This window comes from Ceratotherium simum, chromosome 19, assembly GCF_057802395.1.
Source record: "Ceratotherium simum simum isolate JZ-2026a chromosome 19, ASM5780239v1, whole genome shotgun sequence".
Lineage (NCBI taxonomy): Eukaryota > Metazoa > Chordata > Mammalia > Perissodactyla > Rhinocerotidae > Ceratotherium > Ceratotherium simum.
Window position 1 is genome coordinate 56,798,821 of NC_141918.1, and position 27,986 is coordinate 56,826,806.

The 27,986-nt window shown below is 44.2% G+C and overlaps 1 protein-coding gene across 4 annotated transcripts in view; it reads left to right on the plus strand.

Moving 5' to 3' along the window:
• ARFGEF3 (ARFGEF family member 3) overlaps window positions 1-27,986 on the plus strand; it is a 165,581-nt gene that overhangs the window by 72,141 nt on the left and 65,454 nt on the right. For all 4 annotated transcript variants that reach the window (XM_087444176.1, XM_087444178.1, XM_087444179.1 and 1 more), the window contains 6 exons: window positions 660-702; window positions 3,286-3,364; window positions 11,940-12,044; window positions 12,872-13,205; window positions 17,864-17,976; window positions 18,968-19,878. In XM_087444176.1, the coding sequence (XP_087300302.1) occupies window positions 660-702; window positions 3,286-3,364; window positions 11,940-12,044; window positions 12,872-13,205; window positions 17,864-17,976; window positions 18,968-19,878 (1,585 nt within the window). The remainder of the gene's footprint in view (window positions 1-659; window positions 703-3,285; window positions 3,365-11,939; window positions 12,045-12,871; window positions 13,206-17,863; window positions 17,977-18,967; window positions 19,879-27,986) is intronic.

Sequence of the window (27,986 nt, forward strand, 5' to 3'; positions counted from 1 at the left end):
GGGAGGGAGATTGAAGAGCCTCCTTCCAGCTCTCCACTCAGTGGTCACTGAATCATCCCTTACTATTAGGAAATGTCCTTCTCTTCCTGTTCTCCCTCCCCCGGAGGTTCTGTCTCTGCCCTGATAGTTCTGGATCTACCTGTGCAGCCTGGAGTGCTTGTCTGCAGTCCCGTCAGATGGGAAGCTGGTGCTCTGACCAGCAGCCCTCTTTGGACCTGCACCCTGAGGTCCAGGAGCCTGATCCTTCTTGTGACTAAGAGTCTGTATTCGTTAGGTGCCAACTGGAGTATAGTCTGTGACCTTGGGACAAATTGTTTTCTGTGTGAAGGTAACTCACTGTTTAGGCAGGTATTGCCCCAAGTCATAGCTCAACACCCAGAATCATGAAGTGCACCATTGGGCTTAAACTTTGGGAAGTTTGTGGCCTCTGGAATGAGTTATTTTGAAACTAATAAGCTCAATTCCAGACATCATAGCCTTTTCATAAATACCACGAGTACTGAAATGCTGTCAAGACTTGGAAAGTGCACATAGGTAAGTTAGCTGAGCCCAGAGCACTCAGAATGACGCTTTGTTTCCTAGAATTTTCCATTGTCTTAAGAGTCAGGAGTTTTCTTGCCTGAATCTCCTAATTGTCCTGTGTGTGTCTCCCTTACTAGATAATTGAAAATCCGGATGTCCCACAGGAATTCAGGAGTCAAGGTATTGGATTTGATTTTTGCTGGTTCAGTTTAAAAAGCTTGTATGACAATGCCTACTGTGTGCTTGCTGTTGGGGACGTGAAGATGAGGAGGCTCTCGGATCACTCACCATTTTCCTCAGAGCTTCTGCTGAGCTCTGCCTTCCCTGGTGTTGAATCAGATGCGTCATCTTCTGTCCCACTCCTGTTCCACCTCTGTGAGGAGAGTCACCCTCACATACCTTCCTGTTGGAGCCTGGCTGTTTAGTTCCTTTGTTCTTCATGAAGTCAGGTTTATTTTTTTTTTTTTAAAGATTTTATTTATTTAATTTTTTCCCCCCAAAGCCCCAGTAGATAGTTGTATGTCATAGCTGCACATCCTTCTAGTTGCTGTATGTGGGACTCGGCCTCAGGATGGACGGAGAAGTGGTGCCTCGATGCGCACCCGGGATCCGAACCCGGGCCACCAGCATTGCAGCGCGCGCCCTTAACCACCAAGCCACAGGGCCGGCCCGAAGTCAGGTTTATTAATTGTTAAATGAGAGTTGGATAGATGGTTGTAGAAACCTGACTGACATGAAGTGCTATTGTACCCCCAGTATGTTTGTGAAATACCGATTTTTTGATATGAAGAATGAGTCATCTCACAGGGAATCTTGCAGAAGGACAGACAGCCCAGTTTAAGTAGCAGATGAAATCAAGGTGAGGAACTTTCATCTGACCCACAGGAAAAGAGAAAATAGAGATCCACATGTAACTGACAAGCAGTTTGATTTTTTTAAAAATTGTTTGGTAGAATTGCTTTCTGAAAGAGATATGAAAAATTCAAATTATTTGATTAAAAAATTGAAATATGTTTTATTTCAGATTTTATTCAGTAATGTAAAAAGTACTGGAAAAATCTGCTTTTCTTTGATATTTTTCCAGTTAGTAATAGGGAGAAGGAGTGGAGTAGAGAGAAGCTGGAAAAGGGAGGGAGTAGAGGGAGGGAGAGAAGCAGATAAACAGCACCAATTAGGAGAAAAAGACCAAAGGAAGGAAATGAGAAGGAGGAATACGTTGTTGTTTTCTAGAGTGTTGCTTGAGTACATTGTTGTAGTCGGGTCCTCTGTGCTCTCAGGCTGTGGGCCGGACGTGCTACAGCATCTTCTCACCTCTGGGAGCTGCCACCCATGTGTGCCAACATTTCCACCTGCCTTTCTCTCCTTTGTCGATCGCAGTTCCCATAAAATCTCCATGTTAGTTTGGGATGATTTTACAAACCAAAACGGAAGTTCAAGTCCTCTTAGTCAAAGACGTATCTTTAAAAAATATATTAGTAAACAATTGATGGACTCATTTGAAATTTAACTAAAGTTGAGTTTAAGGACTACTTATGAGTTTTATTTATTTTAAGCTGTGTTTTATCACTGTACCTTATCATTTCTCAATTTTTTTCCTGCATTTAAGATCGTAAATTCTGAGGATCAGCCACTTCTCTTTCCCTTGCCCTCCTCCAACTTTACTTTTATTTTCTCTCTTGCACGCTTGTCATTTTTTCTCCGTCTTCCTTGGCCTCATGGTCATTATTCATTTATACATTCATCAAATACTTAGCCACATTTGTGTAGATCTTAACTGGTTTTTATTATAAAAGAACATGTGCTTCTACTTGGTACTTCACCTGGCCCAAAAATTCTGTGAAATTGGGATTATTTATCCCATTTTGCCAAAGGGAAAACTGAAGCTGACCCAAGCTCATGCAATCAGCAAGTTGTGGGCCAGTACTTAAACATATTCCAAATTTCAGCCTTTTTCAGTAGACTCCAGTGCTCCTGTAGGAGTTTTGTTGCTAGTTTCTGGACATGAACATGTTTGCAGGGAGAATTATTTTTTCTAACATTAGCAGTTGCTCTGTTAACAACAAAGACCATGTCTGAAGATGGTGACTGAATTATTTTGCCCTCTTTCCCTTGTTTCTTAGTTTGAGTTTGAAAAGCTCATCTTTTTTCCATGCTGCCACGTTTTCTCTCTCTGGGATACAAGACCCAGAAATTCAAGAGGTCAAAATAAAGGATACATGTACAGTCATGCATTGCATTACGATGTTTCCATCAGTGATGGACTGCATATGTGGTGGTGGTCCTGTAAGATTAGTAGCATAGAGCCTAGGTGTGTAGTAGGCTGTAACATCTAGGTTTTGAGTAAGTACGCTCTGTGATGTTCACACAACGATGAAATCGCCTAATGACATTTCTCAGAACATATCCTGTTGTTAAGCGACACATAACTGTGTAGTCTACTGGCCTAAGTATTGAGAAAATTGTTGTCAATTTTGTTGTTTCCTAAATTAATGAAATCTCCTTTTGTTAAGTGTAAATGAATTTTATTTATAATAGAAACAATCTGTTTTCTTTCTAGACTATCTTTTGAGTGTTTTACTTTAGAAATGAATAATTATATTTAATTCTTTTCTGTGATCGTTTTGGTGGCCAAAGGAAGGCTCAGCATCTGAAAATCATCTTTTCAGTCCTTAAAACATCAAAAGCGGAGAATGGGAAGGACTGTTGAGGAAGCTTCTAGTGCCCCTGCCAGTGTCTAACGCCTGTCACCTCCTCTGTTTGAAGGGTCGACGGTTGAGTCCCTCTGTGACGACCTTGTCTCTGTGCTCACTGTTCTGTGTGAGAAGCTACAGGCCGCCATCAAGTAAGTGCCTTCAGTGTTGGTGCTCTCATTCACCGATGGTCTATTTCTGAAGTAACTTGTCTACAGTATCACTTAAAATTGCATGTTATAGGGACAGAGTTAGCCCCCATTGGAATTGCCCTGTCATTCCTGAGAAATGTATTCAGTGACCTTGGGCAAGCCCACGTTACCAAACACTGTCACTGAAGGAGAGAATTTTCTGATGGGAAAATGATACCACGGAAAGGAGTTAGACCCTCAAGCATGGAGCTGAGTGGAAAGAACGTTGGACAGGGGCTGGTGGGCATGAGGGCAGGGCCTAACCCGGGCACGTTCCAGCTGTGACCCTCAACAAGTCTCGGCAGACCCTGCTGCTCCATCCTCCGCTGTTGAAGGGCAAGGTTGGGCGGCATGACTCTCTGTGTTTCTTCTAACATTGCCTGAGCCTGGGAGCTCACATGCGTATCTTTAAAAAGAACACAGTACTCCGACTTTTTTTTTTTTAGTGTTGAATGATCTTCAATTCATTTTTTTCTTTTGAAATGCTTATAAGTAACTTTTTTTTCTTTTTTAAATTTCATTGTGGTCACATTGGTTTATAACATTGTATAAATTTCAGGTGTACATCATTATACTTCTATTTCTGCATAGATTACATCATGTTCACCACCCAAATACTAACTACAACCCATCACCACACACATGTGCCGAATTATCCCTTCCCCCCTCCTCCCTCCCCCCTTCCCCTCTGGTAACCACCAATCCAATCTCTGTCTCTATGTGTTTGTTTATTGTTGTCATTGTCTACTACTTAATGAAGGAAATCATACGGTATTTGACCTTCTCCCTCTGACTTATTTCACTTTGCATTATACCCTCAATGTCCATCCATGTTGTCACAAATGGCTGGATTTCATCATTTCTTATGGCTGAGTAGTATTCCATTGTGTATATATACCACATCTTCTTTCTCCATTCATCCCTTGATGGGCACTTAGGTTGCTTCCAAGTCTTGGCTATTGTGAATAACGCTGCAGTGAATACTGGGGTGCGTGTATCTTTACGCATTCATGTTTTCATGTTCTTTGGATAAATACCCAGCAGTGGAATAGCTGGATCATATAGTAGTTCTATTCTTAATTTTTTGAGGAATCTCCATACTGTTTTCCATAGTGGCTTCACCAGTTTGCACTCCCACCAGCAGTGTGTGAGAGTTCCCTTCTCTCCACATCTTCTCCAACACTTGTTGTTTCCTGTCTTGTTAGTTGTAGCCATTCTGACGGGCATGAGGTGATATCTCATTGTGGTTTTGATTTGCGTTTCCCTGATAGTTAATGATGTTGAACATCTTTTCATGTGCCTCTTGGCCATCTGTATATCTTCTTTGGAGAAATGTCTGTTCAGATCTTTTGCCCATTTTTTAATTGGGTTGTTAGTTTTTTTGTTGTTGGGATGTATGAGTTCTTTACTTTTCGTTTTTTTGCATCCAGTGTAATCAGCAGTCACACAGTGGTTGCACAGGTGGCTTCTGCTGCTTCAGCTCCCCGTGTAGTAGGTTAGTAAGATGACCTGTGCGTCCACAGTAAAGCCAAATCACAAAAGACCAGACTTTCCAGGATGAGGTGGAAAGTCCCTACCAGCTGCATACACAGTCAACTGCAGAATTCCACAGCACAGTACGGTTCTGAAGAGTCCATTGAGTTGTGAAAGACACATTAAACTGTTGTTCACTGGTAACTAGAATATTTAATAATTCAGCAAACTTTTGCTTGTCGAATTTTACTTACAGTAATGAGCTGAAAGAAGCAGTCCAGTTGCAAACATGAACGAGGTCTCACTTTGCTGGAAGAATTGCAGAAACTTGTTTGTTGTTTGTTTTGTTTTTGTTTTTTTATAAACTCAGAATTATTTTTAAGTTAAGCTTAGAATTATTTTTAAAAGTTGTTGCCAAATGGTTTCTACGTCAATGTGCCCATCGTTTATCTCTAGGTCACCTGCCTATTTTGACCAAATGAAGCTCTCTTCATATCAGGCACTTAAAAAATGAAGAGACCTATTTAATATATAGGACGTATAAACCAGAGAGAAACACCGCTTGACTTCCTCCACAGCCGCTCATCAAGTTTCTCCCACCCCCAGACCCGAGGCAGGGCATTCTTTTCCCTAAGAAGGGTTGTGTCTAAAACAGATGGGATGCAAATGGCTCCACCTGTACCCTGCTCAGGTCCCCACCTTCCTAACCATGGAGCTCGGGAGCAGATTATCATCCAAACCCGAGGGCTCCACGCCAACTGCAGTGACCCCACCTGTAGGGTCCCCTGGGACAGGCTCAGGTTTTGTCGTCACCCTCCTTCACTCTCTGGTGTCCTTGCTGGGAGAGGCTCTATATTCCCTCTACCTGGCCATGACCAGGGTTCGGATCTCTGTGGTGCTGACTCCACCCCTGCCCTGTCCTCTGGAGTAGCAGAGCCAGCTGTGATACCAGAGTGGGACATGTTTCTCATTGGCTTGTTTTCTCCTAAGATACAATTGTGTGCGGTGTTTAATCACTGTTGGCTCAACTGTTTTATCTTTGTTGGATTAGCTGGGTAAACTCCGGTTCTGCCACTTACTAGCTCTGGATTTTGGGCAAAGATCTCAACTACCCCAAGTTTATGTATCCTATAAAATAATTAATGTATTATTTTAATTATAATATAATGTATTGCTTATTATTTTAATTATAATGTTTTATGTAATATATTATAATATTATATAATAATATATATAATAATTGTGTTAGTTTTATGTAATGTAATATTATATTCTAATATATTTTATGTTATAGTAATATAAAATATATTAGAATTTTTGTAAGGACCAAATGAGAAAATTCACTTAAAAAACAGTTGATGCCCAACAGCCAGAGATCACCAGGAGGGCCTGAGGGTAACAGAATTTGGTTTGTTACTTTGTCATAGTGGGGAGCCTGCACTCTATGGGAAGCCAGGGCATCCAGTAAAAGGGTGTTGGAAGGGTTGTTATAGGACTGAAACCTGAATCAGGTGACTTGGGGTGGGTTAAAGGCATTGAAGGTCTGTTCAAGGATTGGGTGCTGTCAGGAAGTGGGGGCAATTCTAGCATTGGTCATCTTAGCTTTTATCTAGCCGATGAGAGGAACAGATGGGAGCTGGAGTTGTCAGTGGAGAAGAAGCGGGAGTCACTCACAGGGAGAACAATATTTGGTCATTTCTGTGGTTGCACAGAATGTTTTTAATCCCTGTGCAGGTGTGACTGTAGACTGGCTCTCATCTTGTTCCATCACCTTCCTGGAGCGTTCTCACCGCCGTTGGCCTTCTGTGAAATTGTTAGTGTTGACCAGAGGACACCACAGCTGGCTGGTAGCAGCAGTGCCAGCTGTCGCGGATGCTTCTCCTCCATGCCGCACTCGGGTCTTAGCAATTGTCAGGGAACAGAACAAAGACCACCAAAACTTTGAAAATATACAGGCTTTGTCCATTACTTTGTAGGCAAGGGAAAACAAATGAGCTAAATGTTTTTTGTCTGAGTGTTTGTTAAGGGAAGGCTCTAAAGTTTTTAGGTGCTAGAACAGTGAGGAGGCTCATGGTAGTTAGGCCATTAATAATAAAAATCTAGCCCTGAGGGTTAGTCAGAACGAGTCTGTAGGTCGATGACAAGTTTACTATGTACCATTGTTCCTTGGTAGGGAAAGTCTTCAGCTCAGTCCAGTAAGGGCTTCATGTTTCCGGTTCTTTAGAACCTGGATGGCTCTAACATCAGCTGCAGAGACCCCCATCTGCAGAGGGACCATGCATCCTGGTTTACCTGGGACAGTCCAAGCTTATGCCTGTTGTAATTGTTATAGACATTCAGTATTGCTGTCTTCTAGGAAGGACTGATATAAGTGGAATTTTTTAACTGCATAGTGCCTAGTATGTAATAAATATTTGATATCTATTAGCTCTAGAATGGTTTGTTTTCAGAAAGGTTGGTGCTAATTCTAGTTTATGATGCAGTTAGGAACACTGAGCATCTTACATCAGAAATTTGACTGTCAATTATTAGGAAAATACATTCCACAAACTTACATTGCAAATGCGTACACACACATTAGAAACTAAAGGTCAGAGATTTCTATCAGTCACCAAGAAAAATGAACACGTTTCTGAACCATGTGACTTGATGATAGGCATTATATGGGGAAATAGTTCACGTGATGTGTGTGTTTTTCTAGAGTTTCTCGTTGGACCTTGGATTAAAGATGGCTATAGGCATATTGTTATTAGCTTAAAGTGTTTATAGGAGTCTCATGGTCTTGCTTGGTTTTTCAGTGCAATTCCTCAGTCATAATTCTGCCTCTAGAGCCTGTTCGCTTCGTTTGATTTAGTCTCTTCCATCACGACTCCCCTACCCTAGGACGGGGGTTCGTTGCTGACGAAGCTGGGAGTGCAGCACGCTTGTGTGGCTTTGTTGGGAGACCTTTGAGTCAAGCAGGTTGGAGAGCACCCCACTGTCAGCTGCTCTTGCTCTGGTGATGCGACACCGTGTTTTGACACCGATACACCTTTTGTTTCTGTGAGCTAAACTTGGCAGCTCTCCTACCTTCTAAATATGGTCTTTCTCTGAAATCACACTGTGGTCAGTACTTCCCCTCAGCACCATTTCCAAAGTCAGTGTCCAGATCCCTCCTACGGCTTTGGCTCTGTCGGATGTGTAGTCATGATATGTCCAGTCTCTCAGGAGAATTCAGAAAATGCATTCAGCTGTGCAGAAGAACTTGCATGCCTTGGAGATGCAATATTGATAGAGTCCTGTATTAGACAAGGTGAGTTACGTGATGCTGTTTAAATCCAAGAGATTTTGGAAGGATATCTGGGCTTAGAAAGACATGTATTCATTCTCTGCCTGTGGTCTCCCTCCACCCCTCCCCTCTCCTCCTGGTACAGACTGTCAGGGAAGAATCTGCCAAAGCAGCCTTGGCATCAGTGAGGCAGGGCCATGTCCATCTGTGGCTTCCAATCCTGTTCCACTGCTTGCACAGTCACTTCACTCCCCTCTCCTTTCTCTAACTAAGTTTGAATCTGTGTCTAAAGGAGGCGAAGACAAAATGGTTCCAATAAAACAAAATCCTCAGATCTTCGAGGATCCAGCAGTGCCGCCGCGTTGCCCTTGCAGTAACCTTGCCGGGACAAGCGGCTGCTCAGCTCCACGGCCCACAGTACACTCACAAGAGTTGTTCTCCCCAAATCGTGGGCCTGGGAAGAAATCCAGAGATGAGCAGAGACAGAGACCAGCAGATACTCAACCTGCCAGCCATGAAATGCTCAAACAAAAGACTGGGCAAAGTGACTCCCAACCCTCCTAGGTGGGCAGAGTTTCCCTCATGTGATTTCAAAGAGTTGGCTGGTTTCTAGGCTCCTTGCTGCCCTATGCGTTTCACATATTTGTGTGTCTACAGAAGCGCGCAAAAACTGTGCACATGCACATGTGCGTCCAGCAAGGGGGCGTGTGGAAGGGAGGGGCTTGTATTTCACACAGCTCCTTTAACATGACTCATGCGAGGCCCTGAGCACCCATCTTTCCAGACTGCTGCGGCCCACGGAAAAGCTGCCACATCTGTCTCCAAGGAGATGCCTGGCCAGTTACCTTGGCAATGCATTCTCTATGTCATTGAGTCTCATGCCTTAGGGTTCAGGTATTGCCGTGACACACTTTGTAGGTACTCGTAGGAACCTTGACTGCTCATAGATTTTTTATGGGTTTATTTCCAGTGATTTCAGAAATTGAGAGTCTTTATTGTCTATAATTATTTTAGCTTTATGATGCTAAACTGACAGCTTGAGAGATAGACATTTTTGAATTGGAGAATTTAATAATTATTTTTTTTCTTAATAATGAGTCAAGTGATTGGTCAGAAAGATTAGCCTGAGACTATAGCAAAGGTAGTCTTTTCAGGACTGATTTTTTTTTAAATGTGGCTTTTAATTGATGTTGTAGGGCCTCCTATTTTGCCCTCTCCAGTTCATTCTACAGCATCCAGAATGATCATTCTAAAATACAAATCTGGTCCTGCCACACTTCTTCCTGCAGAATGAAATCCAGCGTCTTAGCATGGCCCACAAGACCCTTCCTGATCTGCTCACTGCCCACCTCTCCAGCCCCACCTCTTGCTGATGACATCTTCACCTCTGCTCCAGCCACACACCCTCTCCCCAGCACCTCCACACGACAGACTTCTTTCTGGGTCTGTCCAAGGAGGGTTAGATGCCACTCCTGTATGCTCTCATGGAACCTTGTGCTAAATTACTCATTTGTAGCACTTCCTACTCAGCGCTTTATCTGCTTCTTACTTGTCTCTCTCGTCCCACAGGAATGAAGGCTGTGCCATTTCTTGTCAGAAACTACGTCTTGTTCAAAGCTGTAGGGGAGCTGTGGGTGGAGGAGTGTGAGGATGTAAAGTCCTTACCTGGCCCAAGAAGGGCTAGTTATGTCTTTCCTCTCTTACTCTTCCTCCGGCCATCACCTTCCTCTTGGCAAATAGTAATTGTTTTTGTGGAGACTCAGCCTTTACCTTTACTCGTCTTCCACCCTCAGCAGGTGTGGTCAAGTGCATCCAAATTGAAATGGAATTCCCTTTTTCAGAATAATGGCGTTATTTTAATCATTATAGTTCTCTTTGGAGAAGGGAGATCGTTTTAGAGCATGGGTCGGCAGACTTTCTGTAAAGGGACACACACTGCCTCTGTTTCCTGTTCATTTTTCGTTTTTTCGTTTTACAGCCCTTTAAGAAAATGAAGACCTTTTTTGATTCACAGGCCATGGGCAAGATTTTGCCCTCAAGCTGTAGTTTTCCAATAGGTTTTAGAACATAATGTTAACTTTACAGAGACTATACTGTCAGGGTATTTAACATAGCACCTAAATGAGGGAACCCTGCCCCATCTCAAGATCCTTGTCTTGCAACTACACAACCTTCCTCAGTTTGGCAGATGTGTGGACTTACTTTCTGGCCTTTGGGGCAGTCTGGTGTCAAGTTTTCTTTCTTCCTTCCTTTCTTCTTAAACCTGTAGTCTGCCTCTCACTGCTCTTGTCTTTCTCTTTCACCCCCTTCTCCTGGGAGTTATTTGAACTTTAAGTACACTAAGCTACCTTTTGGCATTTATTTACTTTAAATTAGTAGAAAGGTGACTCAACCAAAAATTATTGTTAGGGGCTGGCCTGGTGGCATAGTGGTTAAGTTCAGCGTGCTCCTCTTCGGTGGCCCAGGGTTTGTGGGTTTGGATCCCAGGCATGGACCTACACTACTCATTGGCGGCCATGCTGTGGCGGTGACCCACATACAAAATAGAGGAAGATTGGCACAAATGTTAGCTCAGGGACAATCTTCCTCACCAAAAAAATATATATATATATATTTTTAAAAGCAAGTTTTCCCTTTTTCTGAATATGCCATTCCACACAGGATTCCTGAATGAATTCTTGTCAAAGTATTTATTATATGCTTGTAGTAAATATCTTCTTGAAAATTAAATTCTTCCTTACCCCTACTTGTGATTCTTGCCAGCCGCCTGAGTGGTAATACTTTCTGGTGGGCTTCACAGAAAACTTACCCTGGGTATGAGAATGGGCATTCCATGAAGTTGCCTATTTCCTTCCTTGTCTCTGTTTATGAATCCCGTGATAATTTTAGGGAAAAATAATTCCTTCATTGAAAAACCATGTTGCATTCAATAAATAAAGAAGAAAAGTAAATTCAAGTTAATAAAGTGTTGACCAATTAAAAGATAATGTGGTAAGTGGTCTCTTGAAAGGTTTAGACAATTAAACATATTAAGAATTAACATTTCTGGAATAAAGTGTGGAATTATGTAATAATAAAATATCAATATTTATTCGCTAATGGTAGCAAATGTACCATTCTGAGGTAAGATGTTAGTAACAGGATAAACTTGTACAGGAGTGGGTGAGATATGTTCACTCTCGGACCACGCTCAGTTTTTCTGTAAATCTAAAACTGTTCTGAAAAGTAAAGTCTGTTACTAAAAAAATCATCCTAACTGTATTAGTTTGCTAGGGCTGCCACAACAAAGTACCACAACCTGGGTGGTTTAAACAACAGAGATTTACTGTCTCAGTTCTGGAGGCCAGAGGTCCCAGATTAAAGTATGGGCAGGGTTTGTTCTTTCTGAGGGCTGAGGAAGGATCTGTTCCAGGCCTCTCTCCTTGGTTTGCAGACGGCCATCTTCTCCCTGTGTCTCTTCACATCACCTTCCCTCTATATGTATTTTCCCCATTTTATAAGGACACAGCCACGTTGGGTTAGGACCAGCTCTGATGACAGAGGGTGCTTTAACTTTATTGCCTGTGTGAAGACCCCGTCTCCAAATAAGGGCACCTTCTGAGGTGCTGCGGGTTAGGATTTTAACATATGTATTTGGGGAGGACACAATTCAACCCAGAACTCTAACACCCCCCGAGCCACCCAAAAATGAACACTTCGGTAATGCCTGACATTTTTCCAAGTGTTTCCCACACGCGACCTCTTTAATCTAGCCTTTGTTGTGTATGCGTTTGTGTTGGTTTTGCTCTTCTGCAGTGACAGTCAGCAGCTGCAGCTTCTGTACCTGGAGTGCATTCTGTCCGTGCTCAGTGGCTCCTCCTCCTCCATGCACCTGCACAGAGGCTTCACAGACCTGATCTGGTGAGCGCCCGTCCCCACACCCCCACCAAGTCTGTGGGTCTCTTCCCACAGCATCCGTGACCTACCCATCACTTCACCTGTGTGTAAATATTTTAGAGGGAAAGGAGGGAAATTGCTTCGCTTAGATGCACCAGTCCAAAGTACAGAGAGAGACTGATGATTACTGTAGCAGAGTATGCCTCCACGGCCCTCGTGCATTTGTTTACATCATAGGATCGTGAGACTCAGGAACAAGGAGATTATCTCCTAGGTTATTAGTTTGTTCTAAGAGCTTAGAAAGGCACCAGAAAGTTGCACAGGGGCACAAGAGCTAAAGACCCTTATTCTTAGCCCTGGTGCCTTCTCCATCTCAACCTCATAGTCACTCATAGTCAGAGATCCACACAGGGACCCACAGGCAGCCAGCTAGTGGCTCTGGGTTTCTGGGCTTGTTGACAGGGAAGACGTTGAATGATATGTCAGAATTTTAAATTAACTTCTTAAATGAGAAGTACAAATAATTTTGTTATTTATATTAAAATGAACCTTTATAACTAAGCCATTTAGCATTTTGTGTCTATTTCCTCACATAAGATGGTTTCTTAATACTTCTCTTGATATTTTATTTAGTTAACCCTAGGTTGAGTTATAAGGAATTCTGTTGACATACCCAGAAGTGATGGAGAGACATGGGCAACTGGGGCAGAAGGTAGCCAGAAGAAGAAGCAACAAAGAACTTGACTCTTATTAGTCATTTTTGTGGCGTCTGGTATTTACTCTCAGGACGGTATTCACATGTTATCATTTGGCTTGTAGTGAAACTAATTTTTCCTCCCGTCTCTTCCCAGGAAAAACCTTTGCCCTGCTCTCATCGTGATCCTGGGGAATCCAGTTCATGACAAGACCATCACGTCTGCTCACAGCGGCAGCACGAGTGCCAGCATCGAGTCAGACTCCGCATCTCCTGGAGTTTCCGACCATGGCCGGGGCTCGGGCTGTTCCTCCACCGCGCCAGCCCTGAGCGGGCCCGTGGCTCGGACTATCTACTACATTGCAGCTGAGCTGGTCCGGCTGGTGGGGGCGGTGGACTCCATGAAGCCTGTGCTCCAGTCCCTCTATCACCGCGTGCTACTTTATCCCCCACCCCAGCACCGGGTGGAAGCCATCAAAATCATGAAAGAGGTAGGGAGGCACTGAAGAAGGCCCCGGTTTTGTCAGGCAGGTCTGAGCACAGTGTCCTGCACACGTGAAGCACTCAGAACATGTTTGCCAACCACTTGCTGGAGCTTCTGTGAAAGAGAAACTTGCTGGGACTTTATTGCTACCACAGGGTGCCCAGTGACAGGCAGCATCTGTATGAGCTGTGTGCATGTGCTGGAGCAGGGTGAGGAGGGTGATGAGTGCTCACTGAAGCAAAGCTGTCTGATCAGTCCAGCGGCGTGCGTCTGCCTAGGCCCGGGCTGGGATTCCTTCTGCTCCCTTAGGTACTGTTTGCACAGATACAGATGCTCATTCACCTTCATGGAAATTGGATTTCAGAGTGATTTTATACTTAGGTTATGTGTTATCCAGAAAAGAGCTTCACCATCTCTGATTGCTGCAAGTAATCCTTCTTATGCCTCATCTCTCCTGGTGTCGTGACCCCAGAGAGAACATAAAGGTTGTCCAGCTTAGAATAGCCAGTCCAGTGTGCCACTTCTTGGTTTTGAGGAGGAATTAGGGTTATTTTGAAGGTACTTCAAACAAGGATTCTTCTGCTTTTTCTCAGCCGAAAAGAAAAGTGGTTCACATTTTTGTATTTGTGAATTTGTTCTTGAAGGTCAAATTGCATTTGCTTTTGTAACCGTCACCAAAAAAATCAGAGTACCAAAATGCCCTTATTGATGATTCATTTATTTTAAGCAATATTTGCTACTCGGGCCGGCCCCGTGGCTTAGCGGTTAAGTGCGCGCGCTCCGCTGCTGGCGGCCCGGGTTCGGATCCCGGGCGCGCACCAACGCACCACTTCTCCTGCCATGCTGAGGCCGCGTCCCACATACAGCAACTAGAAGGATGTGCAGCTATGACATACAACTATCTACTGGGGCTTTGGGGGGGGGGAATAAATAAATAAAATCTTTAAAAAAAAAAATATTTGCTACTCACCAATTTCTAAAAAGCTTAATTTGGATTGCTTCTTGGTGTTGTTTTCATGAGAATTGACTGTAACGAATAATGGAAAGTTCTGACCCACCGTTTCTAGAAATAAAGAAGGGATTCAGATTTAATTGCTGATTAAGAAAATCTATGAACACACAATAATAATTACCATTTTTTTTGTTACCAACTATATGCCAGGCACTTCACATATATTATCTTTAATATTCATAATAACTTTGTGAGATTGTATATCAACTTTTACCAAAGAAGAATGTTACCTCTTTTCCCCATCAGAGCTCCAGGCCATGGAGATCAAAGGGTCAGCTTTCCTAACTGATCACCCCTAGGTTGGTGAACACAGTACAGCTTTGGGGACAAGCTAGACTAGACTACTCCGGCACCACCCAGACAGCAGTGGCCCTCCTCTGGGGACCTGCCCAGCCCTGTTAAGCTTGAACCCTGGAGGGGCAGGAGTGAGCTTTTCCTGAGTAGGTGGGTCTCCAGGAAGAGGAGAGTGGAAGGGGCTGGCCGCACATGCTCAGCTCCGTCTCCTAAATTTACCAGTCAGCTTAGACCTCCCCCTCCACTGGAAAGAAGTGAGAGAAAGGGAGAGGGGCCCAGGGTGTTCCTCCCCACAGAAACATGATCCCAGGGAAAAGCAGTTTTCCTTCCCATAAAGAAACTAAGGCTTCAAGGGGTCAAATGATTTGCCCAGGGTCATGAAGAAAGAGAAAGGGTGCGCACCCCCGTCTGAGCCGAAGCCCATAGTCTTCTCCTGCACCACACTTATGTTCATATGTAACGCAGAGGATTCCAGCAGCTCCTTTCCCTTTCGGGAGCCTGAGTTTAAGAGTCAAGGTTTGAATCCTCTCTCTGCCACTCATCAGCTGGGTTATGGTAGCTAAATCATGTCACTCTGAGCTTACAATTTTCTCATCCGTACATAGTAACAAGATTCCAAAGGTTGCAAGTTCAAAATGCTATGAAGTTTGTATAAGTGCTATGTAAGCGTGAAGTGATAAATATTTGGTGCACTTATTGCTACCCTAAGGAAGAGAAAAACTAGCCAAATGAGAACAGCTGGTCCTTATTAGCTCCTGCCTGGAGAAGTGCACCATCTCCTTGTCTCCTGCCTGTGTGTTTTGTTCCTCTTGTTTTCCTGGGCTTATATTCATAAGTCACCACTGTTAACAATTTCTCCACTCTCTAATGGCTCCTTGTTGCCTCTCCCATCAAGTCTGAAGCACTCTGCCCGGTTTGCAGACCCTTCTATCCTCATTCCCATTTCCTATCATCTCCCAGGATCACCCTAATTCTCTCTGACCAACCTGCGTTGTTCAGTTCTCACCTTCCTGCCTCCATTCCGACTCTCTGTCCCTATTCTCATGGCCAGTGGGCCAGACACTGCTGACACTTCACACAGCTGTTTGCAGGCTCCCTTGGGAAGATGACAACATGCCCATTTTCCAGATGGGGAGCCGAGGCTCCATGAGGAGAAGTTCCTTGTCCAAAGTTCTTGTGAGCAGTGAGGCTAAAACGTGAGCCCAGGTGTTCTGAGTAGAGCTGCCTCTTTGCTGTCAAATCCTCCTCCACAGCTCTGCTTCCTCAGACCACGAATTTTGCTCTTCTTTAAACCCTGTCCCACCATTTAGCCGTTGATGACGTGTCCCATCACACTGACTGTTTCACAGAACAACGGGGAGCAAGCTTCTCGTCTCCCCAGGTGTAGCTGTGGGTACGTGGCTTTTGTGAGCCCCCCTCGTGTCTGCACCAGTGCTTGACTCAGAGTAAGTGTGCAGTCAGTTCTGACTGAGTGACCTGACTGCAGACAGGGGTCTGCACAGAGGCTGTTCCTCAGCAGCAGCCTTTCTCCCTCAGAGCTGACGGGCACTTGAGGTGCTGCCCGCCTAAAGCCCGGATCTCTGAGTGCTAAGGACATACTTTGTATCCGGAGTACCCCAGCCACTGCTCCACATCCCTCATTCCCACTGGAGGAAACTGAGATTAAACAGGCCTTGCCTTTCTTTAAGTATTTGTTGAGGGTTCTCCAGAAGCCTAATCACTCAGTCCCCTTTTCTCCAGATTCTGAAGCAGCTGAGACATAAACACTAAAAGATTAGTGTGGGAACTAACATGTATCATCTGATTTCTCATCTAAAGTCAGGTGAGAGAGAGTAATGGGATCCCAAGGGAGAGCGAGATTCCCCACTCCTACCCCTGAAATGCACATACCCTTCCAGTGAGAGGTGGGACGGCGGGAGGCCCAGAGGCCCCTTGGTTCCCTGGGATGTAGCCGGGCAGAGAGAGAGGGCTTTGCCTCCGTCACTCCGCTTTTGATGTGAAAGAGGTAAAATGCGGAGAGAAAAGTGGAAAATTCATTTCTGTGCCTCCAACACAGCAGAAGTTCCTAATTCTGGGGTAAGAAAGAAATATGGAAAGAGGGAGAGAAGCATGCCCTTACGACATGACTTTTTCTACTTAATATCCTGTTTTCTGTGAGTATAAATTGCTTTGAAAATAATGGACATAGCACTAGGATGTCTACACCAATACACTTAGTTAACCAGGCTGCCCTGGAGTTAATTTAGCCTTGGATTGAAAGTTTCTGTAAAGACTTCTACCATATAGAAATAAAAATTACTTAGAACTGAACAATTATGAAAATTCTATACATGAAAACTTGTGGGATGCAGCCAAAGCAAGTACACAGAAGGATATTTATAGCTTCAATTGCTTATATTGAAAAATAGAAAGCCTAAAATTAATGTTCTAATTCTCCCACTTAGGTAGTTAGAAAAAGGAGAGCAGATTAAATTCAAGTAGAAAGGAGGAAAAATAAAGATAAAAGCAGAAAGTAATGTGATAAAAAGCAAATATAATATAGTGGATCCATAAAGTGAAAAATACCAGGACTCTGAAAAGACTAAGAAAATTGGAAATCTTCTGGCAAAAACAATTGAAAAATTCCAGAAAAGGAGCAAATCAACAGAGATAAGGCTGGGAACACACGAACCAGGCTGTCACAAACAGTGAAGAGACGAGGAGGAGATTAAAGCAATGACAGGCAGTAAATCTGAAACTCAGATAAAATGGGTAAATCCCTGGGAAATCACACAACCTTTGAAAAGTTGGCTAAAGAGGAAGTTGAGGACCTAAATAGTCCTATAATCTTTTAAAAGAAATTGAATCAGTAGTTAAAATCTTTCAATTAAAAAAAAATTACTGGCCCCATGTAGCTTTAGAAACAGTTATACCAACGTTCGAGGAACAGGTAATTCTGATGACACATGAACTTTTCAGAGAATGGAAGGAGGGAGTGCTTCTCAGTCAAGTTTTTATGTTTTTTAAGTAAAGCTAACTTAAAAAACTTGATAGCAAAATAAGACACAGAGTCAGTCTCACTACAGAACATAGATGCTCCCAACTGTGTGCTGTACGGTTTTTCAGAACAGCCCTCAGAGGATTTTCTTTGTCTGAGCCAGTCCTGACCTGGGGAGCTGGGAGTCCAGTGTGCATTCTGTGTCACAAGGCAGCCACATCAGTTTTATTAAGATCTGTGGTTCTGAATAGTGGTGTTTCTCCTTAGACTATATTACTCAGTAAAGAAAGTACATGTTTATTTGATCTCACCATTTTAAAACCTTGCGATTTTTTATGATATTCACTTTTCGGCTATTTTTTTGTTTTCCTTTTTCTTAAAGCTACTTGGGAGCCCACAGCGTCTCTGTGATTTGGCAGGACCCAGCTCCACTGAACCAGAATCCAGAAAAAGATCAATTTCAAAAAGAAAGTCTCATCTGGATCTTCTCAAACTGTATGATACCTCCCCCTTTTTTATGTTGCCTGGCAAAGACAGCTTCTCTGAACACTCTAAACCTTGACTCCAAATTCCTGATTTTTTATGAACCTATGCTATATGGAATGTGACTGTTTCACAACAAACCCACAAGCCATCTGAGAAGGCTTATCTCAATTTATCATCGTCATAGAACTTTCCATGTTTTCATGTTGACTTAAACCCAATATACAAAATGAAATGTACAAAAATTATTCATTGGGGTTATTTTAGGGAACAACTTTTTGAATTACAATACTGTAGCTATAGGATTCCTGTACATGTTGCCCCCTTTTACATGTAGAAAACTGAATATCATCTGATTTGCAGTACTTGTATTCACATGCATCTGTTCCGGAATATGTTTATTTTATAGAAGAGGTCCACGTTATCATATAGCCATAACTATTTTCTTATGAAAACTGAACATAAGGGCCGGCCCCATGGCTTAGCGGTTAAGTGCACGCGCTCCGCTGCTGGCGGCCCGGGTTCGGATCCGAGGCGTGCACCGACGCACCGCTTCTGCGGCCATGCTGAGGCCGCATCCCACATACAGCAACTAGAAGGATGTGCAGCTATGACATACAACTATCTACTGGGGCTTTAGGGGGAGAATAAATAAATAAATCTTTAAAAAAAAAAAAAAACTGAACATAATACAAAAGTGAGATTATTCATTGCCTGTCCTTGTGAGGATTGTAAATTCCCGTCTAAAACTTTTGTTTGTTCCCAAGTAAACCAGCCCACCAAGAGGCAGTGTGATTCGAGGTGGGACACTTTACCTAAAGGTTTTCCTCTGCCACATTGAGCATGTTTGTTTCAGTTGTTGTTCATTTTATTTTTGGCCCAGACCATTTAATTTCGTGTGGTTTAGAGTACCCGTTTTGAGTACTGCGCTGTTCACTAGTCTAACAGTTCTTGTTCGTCGTGGAGCTTGTGTTGATGCCATTTTCTCCTTTGCACACTTCAGCATCATGGATGGCGTGACGGAAGCGTGCATCAAGGGTGGCGTGGAAGCATGCTACGCTGCTGTGTCCTGTGTCTGCACCTTGCTCGGGGCCTTGGACGAGCTCAGCCGGGGCAAGGGCTTGAGCGAAGGGCAGGTGCAGCTGCTGCTCCTGCGTCTTGAGGAGCTGAAGGATGGGTCTGAGTCCAGCCGAGACTCCGTGGAGATCAACGAGGCTGACTTCCGCTGGCAGCGGCGAGTCCTGTCCTCAGAGCACACGCCCTGGGAGGCGGGGAATGAGAGGAGCCCTGACATCAGCATTAGTGTAACCACCGACACGGGCCAGACCACTCTGGAGGGAGAGTTGGGTCAGACTACACCCGAGGACCACCCTGAACACCACAAGAACGGGCTCAAGTCGCCAGCTGTCCAGAAGAGCAAGGAGGCCCTGACTAAGGCGTCAGAACCGGAAGCAGTGGACCAGCCTGATGTGGTGCAGGGAAGCCACACAGTTGCGTACCCCGACATCACCAACTTCCTGTCGGTGGACTGCAGGATGAGGTCCTGCGGGTCTCGGTACAGCGAGAGCAACTTCAGCGTCGAGGACCAAGACCTTTCCAGGACAGAGTTTGACTCCTGTGACCAGTACTCGATGGCAGCAGAAAAGGACTCAGGGCGGTCTGACGTGTCAGACATTGGGTCAGACAACTGTTCACTGGCTGACGAAGAGCAGACCCCGAGAGACTGCCTGGGCCACAGGTCCCTGCGAACCGCTGCTCTGTCTCTCAAACTGCTGAAGAACCAGGAAGCTGACCAGCAGAGCGCTAGGCTGTTTGTGCAGTCCCTGGAGAGCCTCCTGCCTCACCTGCTGGCTCTGCCCAGTGTGCGGGAGGTGGACTCCGCCCTCCAGAACTTCGCCTCCACTTTCTGCTCAGGTTTGTAAATATTTTTTTGCTATATTGTCAACAAGAATATTCAGAGCATTTTGCCTTAATGGGCAGTTACCAGTGTGCCTGTGGTTTCAAGTGCTCACAGCATCTTAAGGAATCTTTGGGTGTCTTCTGTGTAAGAAGAACAGAGGAGTGTAAGACTTACTGTTAGCCGTCTGTTGAATGGTGCAGCCGTGGACGGCTGGAGTGTACTGTGAGGTTGATAAAGGCACGTGGTGCAGAGTAAAGTGTAAGAGGTAGCTACCTTCTAGAAAGCTGCTGCTCACAGAAACGAGACACCCTGTGCTTCTCAAAACACTGAATTCTTGCTGCGCTTCTGTGCCTTGGTGTCTAAAAATCGTAGAGCAATGCACTTCTAGTATACACTACGCAAACTGTTTTGAATGAGGTTTTGGATCGATTCAGGCTGTCCTCCTGATATATTCTGAATTCCTCTGAACTTCCAGTGTGTGAGATTCTGCTGTGTTTTGGTAACGTCATGTTCTCCAATCAGACCGTTCCTATCTGTCGAACGGCAGCACTATGGCCTAGACCATGTGACCTAGGCAGGAGTGCTGTCGAGGATGCTGGCCACTGCACCAGACAGTCATGCTGGTTTTATGGACGGGCAGAAGATGATCCCCTAGAATTTTGGGGGAGAAAGGAGACTGATACGGGGAAGTAGCATTTCACACCATGAGCAATGAATCAAAAGATAGTTTTCTTGAGAGGTAATTCAGAAAGAAAGCAGTTGATGGGTACGTGAAATTTATGGCAGAAATAAGTGATTCCCTGACCCCAGGGTGGTCAGCTATACTTCCCCTGGCATTCAGGGGTCTCTTGATCACAGGACACTGAGGGGGCACCTCCCTGGGCCTGTGTGCAGATAGAAAGGACAAACCTGAGGACCAACCCAGAGCCGAAGAGGCGCCGGTCACCACCCGCTCTTCCACAGGGGGCCTTGAGCGTGTGTGTGCCATCACACTTACCGCAGGCGTTGTCCGCCCTCCCACTCGCTCTCAGCTCTCGAGAATACAAGTCAGGCCACTATGTCTAATTCATATGTGATCTTCCAATAAGTAACACGTCATGCACACACAGAATATTCTAGCCCAGGTACTGGAACTTGGTAGAAGCTGACTGCTGTGTTGTTAAGAGGTCGCTTAGTAAGTATCTGTAAGAAGCTGACCAGACTGGCGTCTGTCAAAGGACAAGAGAAAGACACTCCAGTCCCGGTATGTGTAAGGAAGGACATTTTTAAATATGAGAAAGATCCAGAGTTGTAGCTAGCACCAGAGGAGGTGCAGAACCTCCACTCCTGGACTTCTCAAAGGGCTCTCTGGCCGATCTAGAGGATGTAAAGAGATTCATGTAATTTCTCAGCTTCCCTAACTGCACTGTGATTCTTTTCAAGGCATGAAAATACCAATTTTTTAGGCTACTCAACATTTTTTTCTCAATATTTTTCCTTTTGTAATTAAGTTTAAAAGTGAACTTCAGATATTTTATTTGTGTGACGGAACACACACACATACACACACATGATTCATGTGTTTCATTAAAAGACTAGGAAATGTAAAATTACATTTCTCCCTAATATCTTTTATACTACCATCATTAAATTTGACATTCTTTTATTGAACATTCCTAATGTATGTGTTTTGTGTGTCTCATCCTCCCCTCTCTGTGTCTGTCTCTTTTTCACACACACACACACACACACACACACACACACATCCTTCTTCCATCAACATTTATAGAGAAGCTTCGCTGTGCTATGTGCTGAGGGTCCCACGATATGCATGGCTTATTCTCAGTAAGTATTTATTGACTATATATTAATGAAGTTGCTCTTTGGTCTCTGAAGACATGAAATCGTTCATGGGCTGACGGGGTCGTAGGTAAGCCTGAGTTGGGAGGAAAGTTCCCTGCCCTTGGGGAAGGGGTTTGGTGGGGCCTCCGAGCCTGTGCCTCTTCCCAGCTAGAAATACTCATGGGGAGGGGGGCTCAGCAGCCTTCCCTGACCACCCTGCTGTCCCTGGCGCCAGGGCAGAGGGGCCGGCACACCTGGGTAGTCCCCAAGCACAGCTGCGTATCAGATCACGGAGCTGCCACTGGTTGCAGTGATGATGGCCTTGAGTCATCAAGAAACGGTAAAATTATATCTGGGGTCTTCTGCATGCCCCAGTAATTCCAGATAAATGACTTGTCACAGTGGGAAAGACTGACTTCCAAGGGCCCTGCCTCATTTCCTATGGGCATTAGGAAACATTAGCGAGGTCTTTTGTAAAATTTGAGGCCAAAGCAAATTTTTACATTTGTGTTTTCAAATCAATATTTATAGGACATGCAAAATAGGGCTTGAGTGAATATTTTATGGGGCCCCATGAATGTGTAAACTGCTCAAATTTTAGAGGTCTGTGTCTCATAAGACCCAATATGTTGTGTGACATTGATTTTTTCGTGTAGAAATCAACCCATTGAGAAGGGACTTCAGACTGTGTTTTGGCTGTTTCCAAGTACAGCTTTTGTGATGGACTGTGATTCAGTTGGTCATTTATCTTTTTAACTCCAGTGACCTCCAGAGTGCATTTACCAACTAGGAGCCGGTCTGTATTTCTGATTACAGACTATCACTCTGTGGTCCTGCTACCAATATGCTAATTCTCTTCCATCACAGCTGTGGTTTAACGGGTCGTGTTGAATATTGCTGTGGTCAGCTACTGGCCGCTGGCCTGGGGCCTGGGCTGAGACAGTGCTCTCCCTGCCTTCAGGTGTCGCCTCCAAGATGAAAGATTCATAAAAAAGCAGTTCTGTGTCCCCCGGTGACAGGGGCCTTGGCTGATCTCTTTTGTTCTCCAAGAAGAAGTTATGAAAGTGAAAACAGGAGACAGGAGAAGAGAATAGTCTCCCTGAGTCGTAAACCAGATTATTTAGTTTGATGTCAAAAGCTTCAAACCTTATTTGCCAGACCCTCCCATCAAGCATCTGTCACTGACTGGTTATCAGGGTCTGCACACCTGGCTGAAGTCAGACTCAACCGGCCTTTCCAGGGACCGCTGTCCTGAGACAGCTAGTGTAGACTTGAATGAGCCCCCTTCATCCCACATGAGTCAAGGGAGCCTTTCCTTTGAGGACAGTTCAAGTTTCTTATGGTGGGGGAGTTTGAAAACATTCAGACAAACATGGTTTTTATAAAGGTGGTGCTGAATGTAAGCTGTGATTGCTGCACATACGCTGCCCTGATCCTGTGTAGAACAAAGTGGCCTCTGTGGAACGTGACTCCTCGGGGACAAAAAAGAAAGAGTCAACTTGCACTACAATTGATAGAGAGTCATGGGCACCTGGCTTTGGGATTGCTGGTCCTTAGACTGGTATTCAGTTATGATCTTGAGACTTACTGTGACCAAAGTTGAGGCTTACTGCAAGGACTTTGATATTTATAAAGTACCAAATTCTATAAAAGATAGTATAGCAAGTAGGAATCTCAGTTGTCCAAGAAATATCTTTTTCTTGAAATTAAAACATATTTGACTCCAGACCCCTAGTCTGCCTAGCTGGCAGGACACTTGATCTCTTCCATCCCTCAGGTCCCCACACCAGAGTCAAACCAGAGCTGGAGCTTATGTGGCATCTTCACAGGCTCCCCTGTGACTGTGCTACTTCCCTGCTTGCCGGGGTCCTGGGATGCTCTGGCAAGGCCAGGAGCCCCTGTGTGCCATCATATGTCCTCCTCTGTGGTCCTGCCAAACTTCCAGGTACTGCCAGGCAGCAGAGAGCAACAGACCCCCAACCTTTGCCCAGCCAGGGGGTCTCCCTTCTCTGCCGTGCTGCTCACTCCCTCCTCTGATTGCCTTCCAGGAATGGGCCACAGTCTTGGGAAGGAGCTCTGGCTTTGTGATACAAAACCAGGAGGGCAAGTATATTGTTGCCGGCTTCAATTTTTGGCCCTGTGATTTATAAAAAATCTTGTGTATGAGATAGTCCTTTATCTGATGGCCTCTTATTTCCTTATGCTAAGTCAATTGGATCTCTTTCCTCTTCCCCTTCTAAGTTATTCTTGTCACAACTTATTCTATCTTGTGTTGTGGGTGTGTGTTTAAAGTGATGAGGTTATATTTATTTTTGGTGTTTTCCTTTCTTTGATCTTTGATTTTGGTATTTAAGTGGTTGCTAACCTATTCCGGTAAAGATCTACTATTTTTCTGATTTTGTCTACCTATTTTTCTCCTTGATCCAAGCTGTGTATTCTCTTTCTCTTCTTTTTTTCAGGCCTGAGGGCCTTCTTGAGCATTTCTTGTAGTGGGGGTCTTCTGGCCATGAACTCCCTTAGCTTTTGTTTATCTGGGAAAGTTATTATTTCTCCATCATATTTGAAGGATATTTTCACTGGATAGAGTATTCTTGGCTGAAAGTTTTTGTCTTTCAGTATTTTGAGCATATCATTCCAGTCTCTCCTAGCCTGTAAAGTTTCTGTTGAGAAATCCGCTGAGAGCCTGATGGGAGTTCCTTTGTACATTATTTTTTGGTTTTGTCTAGCTGCCCTTAATGTTGTTTCTTTGTCATTGACTTTAGCCAGCCTTACCACTATATGCTGTGGAGTAGGCTTTTGCCTGTTGACATATTTAGGCGACCTATTGGCTTTACTTACTGGTATTTCCTGCTCCTTCCCCAGATTTGGTAAGTTCTTAGCTATTATTTCTGTGAATAGGCTCTCTGTTCCTCTTTCCCTCTCTTCTCCCTCAGGAGTACCTATAATTCTTATGTTACATTTCCTAATAGAGTCAGATATTTCTCGGAGACTTTCTTCATTTCTTTTTAGTCTTAGTTCTCTCTCCTCTTCCATTTGGAGCATATCTGTATTCCTATCCTCTATAATGCTAATTCTTTCCTCCATATTGTCAGCTCTGTTCTTTAAAGATTCCAGATTCTCCTTTATCTCTTCCATTGTGTTCTTCATGTCTGTCAATACTAATTGGTTTTTCTTTATGATTTCAATCTCTTTTGTGAAGAAACTCCTTATCTCATTGAATTGTTTATCTGTGTTTTCTTGTAATTCGTTGAGCTTTTTTATGATAGCTATTTTGAATTCTCTGTCATTTAGGTTATGAATTTCTATAACTTCAGGATTGATTTTTGGGTGCCTGTCATTTTCCTTCTGGTCTGGTGATTTAATGTACTTTTGCATCATGCTTGCTGTATTCGCTTTGTTTTTCCTCATGCTGGAAATATCTGGTTGCAGTTTCCACCTGCTGCCACCGTGTGGGGGTTAAGGTCTGTGTAATCTGAGCCCCCTGCGCTCCTCGGTGGCCACTTGCGCTCCACAGTGGCTGCTCTGACTGGCGGGCTGAGCTGCAGTGTCGGGCATGTGGGGTGGGGGGGTGCTCTGTCTTTTGCCTGCTGGGTCCCTGCGGGGAGAGCTTCTCACTCGCTCCTTGTTATCTGCTTTCCTGGGGTGCTCAAACATTGATAGTACCCCTGCAGCAGTTCTGAGTCCTCTGTGTGGGAGTTTCCCACTGGCTGAGAGAGCCCGAAGAGCTACGGTTTCCCCGCAGAGGGTCTCCCCTCCCCCCTCTCTGGGAACTGCACCAACCCAAATCGCCGATCTCATGGGGAGGGAGAGGATTTCTCCTTACCTCTCACCATTTCCTCCAGAGACCCCAGCACGTCCACTCTCAGATATGCGACAGTGTGGGTCTTTCCGAGGTCCCTTTGTGCTGTGCGAGAGTCCCTTATTGGTGAATGTCCCTTTTGTTGTATCTTAGTGGGGGAAGAGTTTACAGGAAAGCTCACTCTGCCATGATGCTGACATAACTCCCCTGGTGTTTTTGGGGCCTGTGATTTAAACACCCCAAAATATGGTAATATCAATATACCTCAATATCTTTGTGGAATACAGAAGGTGAAACACAGGAAGAAAACCTCGCCTCTCTCAGTTAGGATTGGGTTTGTTTGCAGATAGCAGAAAACTCAAGTGATTACTTAAGAAAGAAAGAGATTCATTTTATTTCCCCTCAATTAAGTCTGAGGTGGGCCATCCAGCACTCTGTGATGATCAGGGACCCAGGCTCCTCCTGTCTTTCTGCCCTACCCCTGTTAACATGTGCCTTTCATCCTAGGGTTTCCTCCTTTACCAAGATGGCTGCTGCTAGTGGAGCTGCAGCCTTCACATCACGGTCCAAGCAGGAAGGAAGGGGAAAGAGTGGCAAAAGGCCCACCTTAGAGTTAAATAAGGCTGCCTTAAGGAGCTCTCTAGAAGTTCCACATAACAACCTCGACTTCATTGGCCTTCCCCGGTTACAAGGAAGACAGGGTACATTGCAACCCCAAATAAAATCATAATTCTGTTACTAAGAAGGAAGAGAATGGTTTTGAGTAGCAACTGGCAGTTTCTAATACAGCACCATATTCTGTTTTAAAAACTGAGTGTAGATTCAGAATTATCCTTATAATAACATCATTAGTCAGTTCCATTCTCAAGTGTTTTTTCAAGCAGAAAGAGAATTAAAGGTAGTTTGCCAGGAGTTTTGCATATGTGTGTATACATATATATATATAGAGAGAGAGAGAGGACACTTGAGGCCACAGTGTTGTCAGGAGCGCGGGCTCTGAAGTCATGACCACCTTTCAGATTCCCACTCTACCACTTAACAGCTCTGTGACCATGGGCAAGTACTTGCCCTCTCTCTGCTCTGCGTCCCTATCTGTGATTTAAGGATAATAGTAATACTTTCCTTATGCATTCTGAAGATTAAATGCAATAGCACATGAGGGAGAAAGATGAGGATTCAATCAAAGTCTGGGGTAGTGGGAGTGGCTGGACAAGCAAACAGGAAGATCTGGGTGGAGAGCAGGCCATCTGCATGAGTGACATTGGAGGTAGGACATTGGCGTGGGGTGACTTGATTCAGGGTCTGACTGTGGGAGATAGTGGGTAGAGGAGGGACAGAGAGAATGATGGATGGCACGGCTGTCAAGGATCTAAGAGGACCTGTCATCAGATGAGCTGTCCATCAAAAGGCTGAAGTTGTGCAGGATACTGGCAGGTGTCAGGGTGGAGGGAGAGCAAAGGCATCAGTGAATATGGACGTTCCTGGCATGTCACATGTGAGAAGGAGGAGTGGAAGGTATGGGCTAATGGCATGAACCTCAAAGGACGAAGGCTGGCTGATTGGTTGGTTTGTTGGTTGGTTTGCTTTAATGAAGGGAGGAAGAGAAGTATTCTGGAAGCAGCGTTAGGGAGTAAGTAGTCTAACAAAATCCTCCTCCAATACCCTGATATTTGTGGAATATGAAATTTGGAGAATATAATAATATAAAGACAAAAAATAAACAATAATCACCATCCAGAGATTCTCTCTGAAGTATCTGGGTGTCCTTTCTTGGAGTCATTTCTCAGCATATAAATGTGCTCATTCATATGTATCTACAAGAATAATAATAGCTAACACTAACATGGCACTTCCCATACGTCCTGCATTGTCTAAGGGTTTTACATATATTAATTAACTTAATACAACAACCCCACAGGGTAGGTAGTATTACCCTCATTTTACAGATGAGGAAACTGAGGCACAGGGAGGTTAGGTAGTGAGTCATCCAGGGTACCCAGCTACAAAGTGGTGCTGCCGGATAGGAACCTCAGCAGTCTGGCTCCAGACGCCGTGCTCTCAGTTGTCACGCCAGACCAGGGTGGGTGAATGGGTAGATCGGAGATGTCCTGGTGGAAAATCAACCACAGCAAATGTGTGACAATCTTCCAAGTCCTGACAGACAGATATCCATGGAAACCTGGCATCTCATTGGCTCCTGGGGATCTATACTAAGGGAACAGAAACCCAAGCAGAGATTCATATATCGAAATGCATATGAGAGCGTTATTTTACAGCAAAAATATTGGAAGTAACCTAAATGCCCAAAAGTAAAGGAAGAGTTAAATGAGTTATAGTACATCCATTTATGACATTATGTAGCCATTTAAAATGATGTTTTTGAATAATATTTAATGATAGGGATAATGGTCATAATTAATTTTTAAAAGAAGGATTCAAAATTAACATCAAAATGTTAATAATACTTAGAATGGTATGATTACAGATTATTTTCATTTTCTT